A 15139-nucleotide genomic window follows, 5' to 3' on the forward strand; every position below is an offset into this window, starting at 1 on the left:
ATTTCTCCACATCCTCTCCAGCACCTGTTGTTTCCTGACTTTTTAATGCTGGCCATTCTAACTGGTGTGAGATGGTATCTCACTGTGGTTTTGATTTGCATTTCTCTGATGGCCAGTGATGATGAGCATTTTTTCATGTGTTTTTTGGCTGCATAAATGTCTTCTTTTGAGAAGTGTCTGTTCATGTCCTTCGCCCACTTTTTGATGGGGTTTTTTTTTCTTATACATTTGTTTGAGTTCATTGTAGATTCTGGATATTAGCCCTTTGTCAGATGAGTAGGTTGCAAAAATTTTCTCCCATTCTGTAGGTTGCCTGTTCACTCTGATGGTAGTTTCTTTTGCTGTGCAGAAGCTCTTTAGTTTAATTAGATCCCATTTGTCAGTGGCTTTTGTTGCCATTGCTTTTGGTGTTTTAGACATGAAGTCCTTGCCGGTGCCTATGTCCTGAATGGTATTGCCTAGGTTTTCTTGTAGGATTTTAATGGTTTTAGGTCTAACATGTAAGTCTTTAATCCATCTTGAATTAATTTTTGTATAAGGTGTAAGGAAGGGATCCAGTTTCAGCTTTCTACATATGGCTAGCCAGTTTTCCCAGCACCATTTATTAAATAGGGAATCCTTTCCCCATTGCTTGTTTTTGTCAGGTTTGTCAAAGATCAGATAGTTGTAGCTATGCGGCATCATTTCTGAGGGCTCTGTTCTGTTCCATTGATCTATGTCTCTGTTGTGGTACCAGTACCATGCTGTTTTGGTTACTGTAGCCTTGTAGTATAGTTTGAAGTCAGGTAGGAATGCTGCTTTTTCTAAGCAACACATATAATGTCCTGTAGAACAGGTGCCATATGGAACTCACTTTAGGACATTCTGGAATAGATGCTTCTATAGCAACAATTTCAAAACTTGACATTGCCTCGCTATTTGTCCAGTTCTAGTGTTTTGAAAACAATAAGATGTACAAAGAGCAAAATGATGCCAAGAATGTTGTCCCCATAGGAACAGGCTATTTATGTTTCTCCCTTTACAAAAACTTCCATTTTAATAATTAACTCTAGTCCAAGGGACAAAATACCCCTGTTTTATATACCAAAGTAAGGGTTTACATTTAAACTTCTGCAAAGTCTTTTCCATTATTCTCAAAGATTTTTTTCAGATTATAAAAATATTTATATGTGAATATATCTCAACTTTTGTACTACTAAAATCATATTCTTTTATGGCTTTCTTATTAAAAACACAACTTGTCACACTTTAAGAAAGTTCTCTTGATTTACATTCTTCAAACATGTGATTTTTCTTAATGGCATTCTGAGTCTTAATGACTCAGACTATTCTGAGTCTATAGACGTTGAAGATTTTTTTTTTTTTCAAGCTAGTCTTGCTCTGTTGCCAAGCTGGAGTGTGGTGGTGTGATCTTGGCTCACTGCAACCTCTGCCTTCTGGGTTCAAGCAATTCTCGTGCCTCAGCCTCCCGAGTAGCTGGGACTTCAGGCACATGCTATCATGCCCAACTAATTTTTTTTTTTTTTTTTTTTTTTTTTTTAGTAGAGACAGGGTGGTCTCAATCTCCTGACCTCGTGATCTGCCTGCCTCAACCCCTCAAAGTGCTGGGATTACAGGCATGAGCCACTGTGCCCGGCCCAAGATGTTGTTTTTAATTTAATAATTTCTGTCTTCCTCATCTGTGAGTCACATGACATTGTCAACTTGCTAATAGAAAGACTTGCTTGCTATCTTGGGAAGAGAAGACAAAATAATGAAAAGGACAAACTCTTGCCCACCTAGAACTGGTTTTTCTCATTGGGAAATAAAGAAGTGCATAAATCAGTCTAATAAAAATATTGCATTTAGTTGGGTGCAGTGGCTCATGCCTGCAATCCTAGCACTTTGGGAGGCCAAGGTGGGCGAGTCACTTGAGGTCAGGAGTTTGAGACCAGCCTGGCCAACACAGTGAAACTTCGTCTCTACTAAAAATACAAAAAATAGCCAGACGTGGTGGAGCGTGCCTGTAATCCCAGCTACTTAGGAGGCTGAGGTAGGAGAATCGCTTGAACCTGGGAGGCGGAGGTTGCAGTGAGCTGAGATCACACCACTGCATTCCAGCCTGGGTGATGGAGCGAGACTCCATCTCAAAGCAAACAAACAACAAACAAACAAACTTGTATTTAAAGGTAATTTGAAAGCATGGGGAAAGGAGAAATGTGTGAGGATCTAGGATCACTTAGGAGGATTTGGGATGACTTAGGCATAATTAGTCTGCAAGCAAGTGTATGAATATTTTAAAAATTAAGTGGAGATCTGAAGGCCTGAAATTCTAGCTCCCTTCAGGGATTTGGGGCCTGATTTGCAGAAGGGTGTGAAACTGTGGAGTAAAAGGACATCCCTCCCCTCATACACTTTCCAACTGACCTGTAATTAGCTAAAATCTTCTAATTTCTAAAATTCTATTTAACACCAACTCATTCAGAAATACCTTTCAAAAACTGCATGGCATTGAATGGGGAGCTTAGCAGTACTGTCTATAGCAGGAAGCCTGTTCTAGAGCAGGTGTTCTACCACTGTAAAGATGGAAACTCTGGTGTTCCCCAGCCTCACCCCACATGGGAGTGGCCTGGCATGTTCAGAGTACTGAAGACTGGCTGTGAAGGTGGCTCGGATTTGGAATTGGGATTGGCAGGGATCATTGTCTCTTTTCCATTCCCTGTTTTTCACTGGAAGGGCCTGATTAGCAACAGGTTTAACTGAAAAATGTTTTGGCTTTTTTTAGTCCTGCTTTTCTAAGGACAATATGCTGTAAATGAGGCAAGTGAAAAGAAAACAACATATTTGTAAGAACTACAGAGAATGAGAATTTTTGAATGGGGGACAATTTCGCTGTCATACTCTCTCACCTCCCCATTAAGATCACCCAACATGTGGCTTTGGCCTCTAACACCATGTGTTGGGTGATGAGACTTTCTTAGCCCATAAAGCCCCTTAGATAGCCACTTACTTCCAGTCTTTTAAAGAAAGTCAGCTGTCTGAGGTCTTCCCACTCCCTGCCACCCCTCTTCTAAACTGCTTTAACAGGATTGAAAGCTCCATAGTGAAATGGAGCCAGTAGTAATAACAACTCCAAGGCCTGGCAGATTTGGTAATAGCCAGCATCTCTTTAGAGGCCATTCCTGGGTAGGCCTAATCTTCCATCACTTTCTCTGTCCAGTCCCAACAGCAGTGAGACTCACACACATATTGTCCAATGCAGAACCTGTGGTCTGAATGCTTGTTCATTTACCAACAATAAACTGGGTGCCAGTTTAGGGCCAGGTGCTCTGATGGCCCCCCAGGAACAACAGAGTGAATCAAAGGGATGCTGTTTCTACCCTCAAGGAACCTACAGTCTGGGAAAGATTTTATTTTCATAAATGGGAAACAAATGTCGAATAATCCCATAATCTCCTTTCTTTTATTTCTCTACCAAAAATTTCTTTTGGAATAAATTTACCATGGATAAGCCATGTCTTGGGGCCAACCCTGTCAAATCACAGCATGATTCATAAGCACCTAAATATTCTTCCGTGTACATCTCAACAGATTGTTTGGAAGTAATCCTTTCTTCCGCTGAAAACATCTGACCAAACGTAAACAGATTGTGTTTTTTAAGACACAATGTTGACTTTCTAAAACACCAGCTTAATTATTTAATGAAGTGACATGTGCTATTTCTCTACTACATCAGTCTGCCTTTGGGGCCTGGTGGATTTTATCCAGGCAATTATTCTCTGATGAGAGCTCCAATAGATTCCAGCCAATGCCCCATCCTGGTAGGTGGGCTGGGGCACATGTGTAGGCAAATCCAGCTGTGGTGTGCAAGGCTTCAAGAAGGCCCATGGGTGGGAGCATCACTGCCTGTGGGATGGTGGCACTTAGGACATCTGTGATGGATGGTGATGTGATGTAGGCTGGGTTGTAGTTGGTTTATGGACTTTCCTCTGGTTAACTTCAGTACGTTGCTTATGTTGTGATGGGCTTGGGATGTACAGTGAAAAGAACCCGCGGACCAGACTCCCTTTTGTTTCCTATGTTGGGTGGAATTTCCTGGGAGAAGCAGTGGGAACAAGGAACAAAAAGTATATATCTTGTTGAAACCTAGAATCTTTACTCTGGCAGAGAATGTCAGAGATATTGAGTCCAGTCCCTCGTTTTACAGAGGAGGAGCCTGATCCCGCAGGAGCTGAGGATCAGCGGTGGGCAAGGCTAGGACCGGAACCAAGTCCCCTGGCTCCCACTTCAGTGCTTTGCCTGCTCTACCTGATGATAAGTGACCTCTTGGGTTGTCATAAATTTGGAAAAGCTAATGGCCATATCCTTTTTTTTTTTTTTTTAAACTGTCTTCCTTCAACCCCTAATCAGCAAATGTTTGCTTTATTTGGAATCTAAAGGAGAAATGTCCAGAAACACTCAGTTCGATATGACCATGTGGAGGAAATGAGCTCTCTATTGAAAGAGACCTCATGTCTTGCAGGGTGTGTCATAGCTTAGAGCTGTGGGAGGGACAGGCCTGTCCCTAGGCAAACTGTTTTTTAGAATCATCTGGAAGCTTGAGGACACCTTCTGCTGGCAAACGCTCCAACTCAACTGCCACTGAGAAACAAATTAAATATAATTTGTTCTAATGAGATTTCCAGCCAGATTTCTGGAACAGAGAGCTTTGGATAAAGGATACTAAGTCTCTAAACTGAATCGTGGATCCTTTTTAAGGACATGCCTTATCCCAATCTATTATTGAGACCCACATGAGTTTTGTGGCATTCACTGTGGGTTTGGATTCACAATTTATACCTGTGACTTATTTTAAAAGCACCCTATGCCTTCAGGACTTTTCATAAAGAGGAACTGTCCCCTACCAAGGATACAGATAAATAAAAAAAAAAATTGGTTGAGGTCCTATTTAGAAAATTCATGCTTAAAACTATGCAACTACTGGTACTGTGTACTTGTGAGATGATATTATCTGATGACAATTTATCATTGTCAGTGAGATACAGGGCTGTGTATGTTTTTTTTTTTCTTCAATTCTACTGTGATATGGAAGCAATTATCTTGTCAAGGCTGGAAAAACTTTAGTTCTGTCAAACAGTATAATAAAGCAACAAAAAGTTTGGAAAGTAACATGAAAGCCTGCGACTAATCTTAAGGCTTTGATGACTTCATGGATTTGGTTACCTGTGAGCCCATCTTCACCTGGCGTGGTAGCTCTGCTCCCCCTCACCTTCCAGATGTGCTCTGGGGAAAGTCCAGGACTGGACGAGTGCTCAGGCCTGGGTCACTCCTCCTGGATGCTGTGAGCGGGTTTTTACTAATTACACAAATCAATAACAGATGTGCTGAGGCTGAGCACCTCATATTTATTCCACAATGTGTTTTCTTTAAATGACAAATGTTTTTTAAGGCCCCCAAAAGGTCATTAGATAGGTTTCCTCTGCAACACATAGGAAAAGGGGGATACACATCTCCAAAGAGGTAGTAAGTTCATCTTGTTATTTGAACAAGGAGCTCAGCCAGTGGTCGAGCAGAAAGAGCAGAAAGCCCTTTGCAGCTGTTTAAGAACTTTATTAAGGTTTATTTAAATGTGTCATTCTATAAATCATAGGTTTTGTGTTCTCCAAGCTGTTTTTAGATTGTAATTTGTAGCTGGAGTATTTTTAACTCTATATAAAATGGTTGATAAGGCTGATAAATTGCTCCCATAAAGAAGGGAGCGAGGAGCTTTCCTTAAATAGAAAAACAGTGAAGTTGGAAAAATGAACCCTCCTCCCTGTTTTTTTTTTTTTCTGATCTGTGAAGAGACACTTATAGGATTTTAAACAGACTTGTGACATCTTGTAGTAGCATGGCTTTTCTCTCTTGTTCAGAGTATTGGAGATAGGGAACAAATATTTTGGAGGCAGAGGTGCCATGGCTTCCCCTGTGGGTACGGGTGCCCTAGGGAAAATAGTTTTTTGTGGGACTCCTTTTATATAAACAATTTGAGTCACCCCAAATCAGAGTGTCAACCTAGAAATCTGAAAAGAGTCATCATCCCTCAACCCCCACCCTGCCCCTTTCTTCAGGGCATCTGGTCAACCTGTGTTGGGTGGGTTGGGAGGGAAGAAGAGGTGGTAGAATGCCTGAGCATGCTTGGAAGGGGAGAAACAGGGAGGCTGATCTGGGCTCGTGTGCCCCTCTCAGCTAGTCCTAGTCACCAGAAGGGGGCCTTAAAATTTTTCCAAGGGGATCTAAGGGCCACATGTAGAAGTGGGGCATTTACTAGAATAACTGTTTGAGTAGCTGGAGATCTCTTGCAAGGATTCTTCAACAGAAACCTGTTGTAGAAGAAACATTGCTTGGCCAGGAACGGTGGTTTATGCTTGTAATCCCAGCACTTTGGGAGGCCAAGGCAGGTGGATCACCTGAGGCCAGGAGTTCAAGACCAGCCTGGCCAACATGGCAAAACCCCGTCTATACTAAAAATACAAAAATTAGCCAGGCATGGTGGCAGGCGCCTGTAATCCCAGCCACTCGGGAGGCTGAGGCAGGAGAATCACTTGAACCCAGGGTACGGAGGCTGCAGTGAGCTGAGATCGTGCCACTTCACTCCAGCCTGGGCAAAACAGTGAAACTCCATCTCAAAAAAAAAAAAAAAAAAAAAAAAAAAAAGTTGCTTGTGGCCTTAATTTCTGTGAAAGACCCTGAAGTCTAAACTGTGCTAAGCCAATGCCCATATGGCAAAGTTGGTTTCTAAGGTAAAGGACTCAGGTTAACACATTTTGGTAGAGCCTGAGATAAAAACCAGAATTAGAGTGAACAGTGATTGATATAATTAAGTATTCATGAAGAAAGCAATTGTACCAAGGTACTCATTTTTCTTTAAATCTTGTTCTGATGTTATATTGATCTCATGGCTACCATAGTTTATTATAGAAATAAATATCTATGGTTAATTGTCTCAATAAAGAATTCCATTTTTATAAAAATATAATTAGCATGAAAATGTACCTTTTTATTTACCCATTAAACACATCTCTTGAAGCTTGGATCCCTGCATGCTCCCCCCATCCTCCCTCCTTTCTTCCTTCCATAATATGGTCCTCACTTACTGAGCACTGTCTTTCAGGCGTTGTTGTGGCATTTGCCTCATTTCACTGAATACTCACAGCCTCCCTGTAATCCTCATTTTATAGCCTAGGAAACCAAGACTCAGAGAGATTGAGTATTCTACTCAAGTTCACACAGTTCTGTCTGCTGACTCCCTTACCCTTAAGACACCAGCTTCCTTTTATTGAGCAGGTGCTGAGTTTGGTTCTTGGGCCCCACGGGTGAGTTAGATTACCCGCTCTCAAGTAGCTCACAGTCTAGTGAGACAGGGCTAGGAGCCAGCATATAAATAATTGTAAGTCAGTAGTTAAGAAGCAGTGAGGTATGGGGGCATCATGGAACTACCGATGAGTGGTCCAGAAGCCATTCATGGAGGCAGGGAGTGGCCAGGACTCAGAAAGGCTTCCTGGAAGACCTGCCCACTCCCCCTCCCATGCTGACCCTTCCAGGATCAAACATATTGAAGCAGATGAGAAGTAAGAGGACGGACATCCCAGCAGAGGAGACAACAGGAGGAAAGTTCCAGAAGTGAAGGATAGCTTGGGCAGGAACACAAGCCATCAGGTATCTGGGGAGTGATTTGATATGGGGTGTTGGAGAGAGGGAGAAATCTCAGATTTCTAATTTGGATGCCGGGGTGGATGTGACGGTATCAGATACTGGTATAGGGAACCCAGGAGGGGCGTCTGGTTAAGGTAATATGAGGATGAGGTCTGGTCTTGATATATTAAGTTTGAATCTATGGTGCATCCATGGGAAAATGCCTAGTAGAAAGTTAAATATGTAGCATTTACTAAAAAGTTGTAAAATAATTAATTCAACAAGTATTTATAGAGCACCTATAGTCAACAAATATTTGTAGAGTATCTACCAATGGCTAGATCCTGCTCTGGGCATTAAAATTATAGTTGTGAGTAAATTTCTGTTTTCATGGAGATTATATTCTAGTGGGATGAAGACAGATAATAAAGAAATAAATCAGTAAGATAATATCAGAATTGTTAAGAAAGAACTTGGTAATGTAAAAGGTCTCATTGAGAGGGTGAGGTGACACTGGAGTTGTGACCTGAGTGTTCAGAGGAAACTTCCATATGAATACCTTGGGATTAAAGTGTTCCAGGCAGAGGGCACAGCCAGTGCAAATGTCCTGAGGCAGGAATGAGCCAGATAAGTTGGAGAAAGCCCATCAGCGAAGCCTCAGCTAGGTGAGGGAGGGTGAGAATGTTGTGAGGTGAAGTTGAAGAAAGAGTCTGGCAGGCAGGAGACCAGGAAGGGCTCTTAGGACATGATGAATAGGGAGTCTGGATTCATTCCAAGTAAAATGGAAAGCCATTAGAGGGTTTTAACCCAGGTCAATGCTAATGTTGTTATTTTAAATCAGTGGTCCCCAATCTTTTTGGTACCAGGGATGGTTTCATGGAAGACAACTTTCCACAGACCGGTGGGGGTGGTTTTGGGATGAGACTGTTCCACCTCAGATCATCAGGCATAGAACTGGCATATGCACAGTTCACAACAGGGTTCATGCTCCTATGATAATCTTATGCGGCCGCTCATCTGACAGGAGGTGGAGCTCAGGCTCGCTTGCCTGCCACTCACCTGCTGTGAGGCCTGGTTCGTAACAGGCTATGGACTGTTATAGGCTGTTGGGGACCCCTATTTTAAATGCCAAAAAATAGCATATAAAATTGTGTATGCTCTCAATTACATTAAACAAGGTGAGGGACAAAGCCTTCAAGGAAACTTTCTTTTTTTTTGAGACAGGATTTCACTTCTGTCTCCCAGGCTGGAGTGTAGTGGTGTGATCTCGGCTCACTGCAGCCTCCACCTCCCATGTTCAAACGATTCTTCTGCCTCAGCCTCCCAAGTAGCTAGGATCACAAGGTGCACACTACCATGACCAGCCAATTTTTTGTATTTTTGGTAGAGACAGGTTTCACCATGTTGCCAAGGCTGGTCTTGAACTCCTGAGCTCAAGTGATCCACTAGCCTCGACCCCCAAAGTGTTGGGATTACAGGTGTGAGCCACTGTGCCAGGCCAAGGAAATTTTCCAAATGACACCACTGATTGAGAGAGGTGGTTTCATGCAGTGGTCAGTGTTGTGGGCACTAAGGTTCATAGGCTTGGAGTTAGCTCTGACACCTGCTTGGCTGGCAGTTCTCAAACTTTGTGATCTCAGGACCCCACTATATCAATATTTATCATCTTAGGAATGAAAATGAAGCAAAAAATCTAAACACTTTTATTAATTTGTTAAAAAATAGTGGACCCATAACATGTTCACAAAAGTAAGATACTTTTAAGAAAAATGATTGTATTTTCCAAAACAAAAACAAGTTAATGAGAAGAATGCCATTGTTTTACACTTTTGTAAAACTAGTTAACATAATAGAAGACACCTGGGTTCTCATATCATCTGCATTCAACCAGCTGTGATGTCACATATCATACACACTCATGAGAGAACAGGGTGAAAGGGTAAATACATAACTTTTTGTATTATCGTGAAAATAGTTTTGACATTATGGATCCCCTAAAAGGTTCTGAACTATACTTGGAAAACCTTTTTTTCCCCTTTGGGTTTTTTTTTAATATAATTAAAAAAATTGTGGGTACATAGTAGGTATATGTATTTATTGGGTACATGAGATGTTTTGATACAGGCATGCAATGTGAAATAAGCACATCATGGAGAAAACCTTTGCATTTAAGGTGTGACATTGAGCAATCTCTTAACCTTGATAGGCCTCAGTTTTCCCATTTATAAACTGGGAACTATTAATAGTACCTACCTTACGGGGTTGTTAAAATTTAATGAGCCGATAGATGTAAAGCACTTAAAATGGCACAGAGTAGATGTTTAGTAAATATCAGCTATTTTTATTTCTTTTTGTTATTGTGACACTGAGTGGCAGCAAAACTTCTGAGAATTTGCAGAAACTCATTGAAACCTTACTCTGATTTTTCCTTCCTGTCCTCTCTTGCTCCAGTTGTGAAATGAGGCTTCAAATCTGAGTGCCAGTTGACAAATGCTGATAGTTGTCGAATAAGTGTAGCCTGTAATGCGAGCCCGTTTGTGATGATGAGGGCACGCTATGCCAGACTTTCAGCTGTTCACAGTTGAGTACGCCATAATTTCTGAGATTCTTTCTCTTCTTAATACCTGAAACTGTCAGATGCCATCATCAATGAGTTGAAGATTTGTGTCAGCTGCTCTGCTTTAAAAAAAAAAATGGAAGTGAGTGTAATTCCCAATCTTGGCTTCACATTGGAATTACCTGGGAAAAATTTAAAATGACCAAAACTTAGATCCTTCTCCCAGAGATACTGATTTAATTGGCCTGGGGTGTGGCCTGGGCATCAGGATTTTTGGAATCTTCCTACTCTCTGAAATCTCACTGGGCTATAATATAACTATAAAAGAAGGTCACATGTTTAATTTTTAAATTTTTTATCATTGGTAAAGTTTAACAAATATATTAAAAAGTATGTAAATATCAGCTTAAATTTTTGTGAAACGAACACCCATGTACCATGATCCAGTGCAAGAAATATAACATTTCCAAACACCCAACAGCTCCCCTGCTTTTCCTTGAGACCTCTTTCCAATCCTCTAGAGGTAACCATTACCCTGCCATCTTATAGTCATGTTTCTTCTGTTTTATATGATTAGGAGTTCCGAAACAACATGGGAATAGATTTTCATACTTTCACACTGTATTTAAATGCAATTATGCCTTTGTGTCTGGCTTCTTTTGCTCAATATTATATGTAGTTTTTATTCATTTGTGTTTTGGGATATAGTTGTAATTCTTTGCTTTTCATTATTCTATAGTGTTCTGTTATATCGATACATGATAATGTCTTTATCCCACACTTGAAGGATGTTTTGGTTGTTTTTGTTTGGGGACTATTATGACTAGTGCTGCTATGAGTATTTTTTTGTGTATCCCACTGCACGAAGATAGACATTTGTGAACATATGTATCTAGAAGTAGAGTTGGATACATTCACTCATCAGAAGGAAGACAAAGAGGCTGAGCTGCAGTTTTGGTGGACTCTTGAGGGTAGATAGGAGTTGGATACTGGGACCCTGTCACAACTGCTGCTCTGGGCTGGGACCCTGTGGGGTCGCACTGCTCTGAACCATGTACCTTGGGAGTGTTGATAATCTACAGGAGGCAATTGACAGGCTGAGCTGTGCCTTCAGTAGTTTCCTGGGCTGAAGGGAGAAGGTTCGGTGCCTATCAAGGGTAGAGATCATGATGAAACCCTTCCTACTCTGGGCTGGGACCCAAAGGCAGCCTCCCAGCAGTGAGGTCGCAGACTCTGCCATAGCAGGACAGTTGGCTAGCCCAGAAAATATCAGGCCTTCATTCGATCCTCAACAGCTGGTAGAAGGAAATAAACATAGAGTCTGGAGAAGGATAGCATTATCCTAGGCCTTGAGATAGTTATTAAGTTCTAATTCTCTTCTTGATCTTGACAAGTCATTCCCCACTGTCTTGTTAGTTCATTGATACTTTGATGAAGATGCCTTTGTTTTTTCTCAACTTTTTTCGTTATCTTCAGCAGGAGGTTTGATATGAATCAATTATTATGGCACGTGCCCCCTATCCTGTACCATAAATTCAGGCTTCTTTCAGATACCTCTGCTAAATACCCAAGGGGATTCCAGGGAGTGCCAGCCAGCTTTTCCAGTCTGTTCTCATGGTTGCCTGACTAGTGGACTACTGCCCTGCCCTTCTGCACGTTCTCTCCTGCCACATTGAGTGCATTATCCTTCAGGTGGCTGCTGCTGTCCTGTATCACTTTGCTCCCAGCATGGACCTAGGCCGTGGTATCTTGGAACTGGCCCATACTGATTCACAAGAGCTGATTGTTAAATTTTCATGAATTTTGTGAGCCAGTGGTTAAATACAGCCATTATTAAAAGTTATATAAATTTACAATTTAAGTTATATTAAAAACAAAAGACAGTTAATATACTCAAAATGAATCCCTTCCTAATTATTTTCCCGTGTTTTACTATTTATGCTCTTGAGATTATATTGGGTCTGTATAGTAGAAATACTATATAATGGTGAGTATGTCTCAACTCCACATTCAGTGGCATTATTGCTTGAAACCAGTCATGGAGGAATATTTACACCATGGAAGTTGGCAAATTGGCAAATGCTACAAATCAAGGCTTTTTTTTTTTTTCTTTTTTGAGATGGAGTCTCGCTCTGTCACCCAGGCTGGAGTGCAGTGGCGTGATCTCAGCTCACTGCAAGCTCTGCCTCCCGAGTTCATGCCATTTTCCTGCCTCAGCCTCCCGAGTAGCTGGGACTACAGGTGCCCGCCACCACGCCCGGCTAATTTTTTGTATTTTTAGTAGAGACGGGGTTTCACCATGTTAGCCAGGATGGTCTCGATCTCCTGACCTCATGATCCACCCGCCTAGGCCTCCCAAAGTGCTGGGATTACAGGCATGAGCCACCGCACCTGGCCGGCTTTTGTTATTTTTTTAGCCTGTTGTTAAACATTTATCAGCATGTCATTGGCTATAGTCCCCCTTTCTAAATCCTTACAGCTGGGTTTAGACCAGATGATGAAAATAGGAATCAGAGAGTAACAAAGGGGAGTTACCATGCAGAGAACTTAAAATTTGTTATTAGAAATAGTTATTCTGAGTCATAAGCTTTCCCCTTCCACCATTGTCTTCAGTTTCTTCTCAGCATAGCATCCAGAGTAATCCCGTTAAAATATAAATAAGACCAGGTTGCTCTTTTGCTTAAAGTCCTCTAATGTCTGCTACTTTCACTTGGGTAATAAGCCATGTTTAGTTACATAGGATTGTTCTTCTTACCTCCTGACATCCATTATTCTTCCTACAGGTCACTCTGCTCTACCCAACCAGGCCACCTTGCTGTTCTCTGAGCATAGTGGATGCTTTCTCGCCTTAGGGTTGTTTCATGGGACCTACTTGCAGTATGGAATGCTGCATGTCCCAGCATTTCCAGCTGTTTCAGAAAGCTGCATGTCAGATCCACTTCCTTCAGATCTTATCTCAGATTCACTTCTCAGTGAGACTTTCTTCAATCTGCTGTATAACAATTACAGCCCTCCCACATTCCCTATCCCCTTTCCTCTCTAGCACTTACTACCTTCTAACTAATTAAGTAGATTTTAATTTTTGCTTTTGCCCATAATAAGCTCTGTAACTGAAAGGTTCTGTTTCCACATCTGTGTGTACTCATTGGCAAAATGGGGATATATGCCTGCTCCACATGCTTCATTGACTTTTAGTGAGGCCCATGCAGGGAATTCTTGTGTAATTACTCTACAAAGGTGTGAGGAGATATTTTTGTTGTTTTGCTATTTACGCCCAGTTTAGTGAGCATGTAGCTTCATGCCCATCTTGCTTTAAACAACTCCCCCACAAAAACCTCTCCATTTTAACACAGGATAGAAATAACAGGCTCATTACTATATTTATCTCTGAAGATTTTAGTGAATCCTTTGTTTACCACTTAGCTCAGATAATTGGACTCATTACAAGCCACTGAAAACCTGGAGAATAAAATAGCAACCCACCACAAGGTCAGGGGGCTCATATGTGTCCCGCACCATGTTAGGGGTACTGCATGTATCATTTTGTCCTCACTGCCACACTGCAGGAAGGGTATACATCACTTTAGAGATACAGAAATTGCCATTTAGAGAGATCTAGTATCCCATTAAGGCAGCTTCCCCAAAAACATTATTTGATAAAAGTTGGTTACTCTCCTTTTAGAGAGTCACACCCCATATATTGCTCTAAAGGCTCTAGAAGACCTGTACGAAGTAATCTCTTTAACTTGGAAAGGGGAAAAAGTCTGGCTGCCTGTGGGGAAGTGAAAGACTAGCCAGTGGAATTTCCGTGGCACAAGTAGAGTGTCTTATTTTTAAAAAGGCTTTTTGTTCTTTAAAAAAGTATTTTTAAGCTGATAAGAGGCAGGTCTAGGAGAGAATCCATATTTGTCTGATTCTAAAAGTCAACTCCCACCCACCTCAGAAAACCTGGTTATTTAACCTAAATGTGAATATTTTCACTACTTAAATGTGAATATTCTCACTACTATGGTGTTTCTCACTTACATGTTATATTTCTTTTCAGACTGTTTATGATCAGTGGTTCATCACCCTTTTTAACATTGTTTACACATCACTGCCTGTTTTAGCCATGGGGATTTTTGACCAGGTATGTTTTCTTTTCCATCTTTATAACTTAGTTTCTCTTTTATGCTTTTTAGTTTTTTGTGGGTTCTAAGTAGAAGACACAATTCTAAGTAGAAGCCCTAGGAATGCAGTTTTTTAAGTTGCTTTTGCATGGATCACACATGCTTCCAGGTCCACTGTGCCTTCCTCACCCCTGTACCCTAGCTTCCCCAAAAACATTATTTGATAAAAGTTGGTTACTCTCCTTTTAGAGAGTCACACCCCATATATTGCTCTAAAGGCTCTAGAAGTCCTGTACGAAGTAATCTCTTTAACTTCATTTCAACCCAGCATTTCCCAAACTTCTATGACTGTACTTTACTTTGTTTTCATATAGCACCTATTAATTAATATGTCTCAGAACTAGTGTCTGTGGTTCACACATGGGGAAATGCCGCCTTAGCCTCTGAGAGCTTGTAAAGAACCATGCAATGATAGAAAATCATGGAGCTAGGTTGGAACACAGGGGGCTAACATCTGCAGTGAGACTTCCTTGTTACACACAGCCCAGAACAGGAGCCACAGACCGGTAGAGCAGTCTGCCGGTGGGAAAGGAGGATGAGAAGCCCCATGGCCAAGGAAAGAAAAAGCATGGATTTCTTTTGTCCCAGCATCGATGTGCTTGAGTGGGGAGAAAGGAGAGGATCAATCACAAAAATGGTAGATCCTTGGCATACTCAGAGCCTTGGAAGGGACTTCCTGGAAAGGGGAAAAAGTCTGGCTGCCTGTGGGGAAGTGAAAGACTAGCCAGTGGAATTTCCATGGCACAAGTAGAGTGTCTTA

The 15139-nt window shown here is 41.4% G+C and overlaps 1 protein-coding gene across 2 annotated transcripts in view; it reads left to right on the plus strand.

Annotated features, from left to right (window-relative positions):
- ATP8B4 (ATPase phospholipid transporting 8B4 (putative)) overlaps window positions 1-15139 on the plus strand; it is a 272392-nt gene that overhangs the window by 236721 nt on the left and 20532 nt on the right. For both annotated transcript variants that reach the window (XR_004030436.1, XM_012507151.2), the window contains one exon: window positions 14256-14339. Coding sequence is in view for 1 of the 2 variants with exons in the window: in XM_012507151.2 (XP_012362605.1) it covers window positions 14256-14339 (84 nt within the window). In the remaining variant the exon portion in view is untranslated. The remainder of the gene's footprint in view (window positions 1-14255; window positions 14340-15139) is intronic.

This window comes from Nomascus leucogenys, chromosome 6 (assembly GCF_006542625.1).
Source record: "Nomascus leucogenys isolate Asia chromosome 6, Asia_NLE_v1, whole genome shotgun sequence".
Lineage (NCBI taxonomy): Eukaryota > Metazoa > Chordata > Mammalia > Primates > Hylobatidae > Nomascus > Nomascus leucogenys.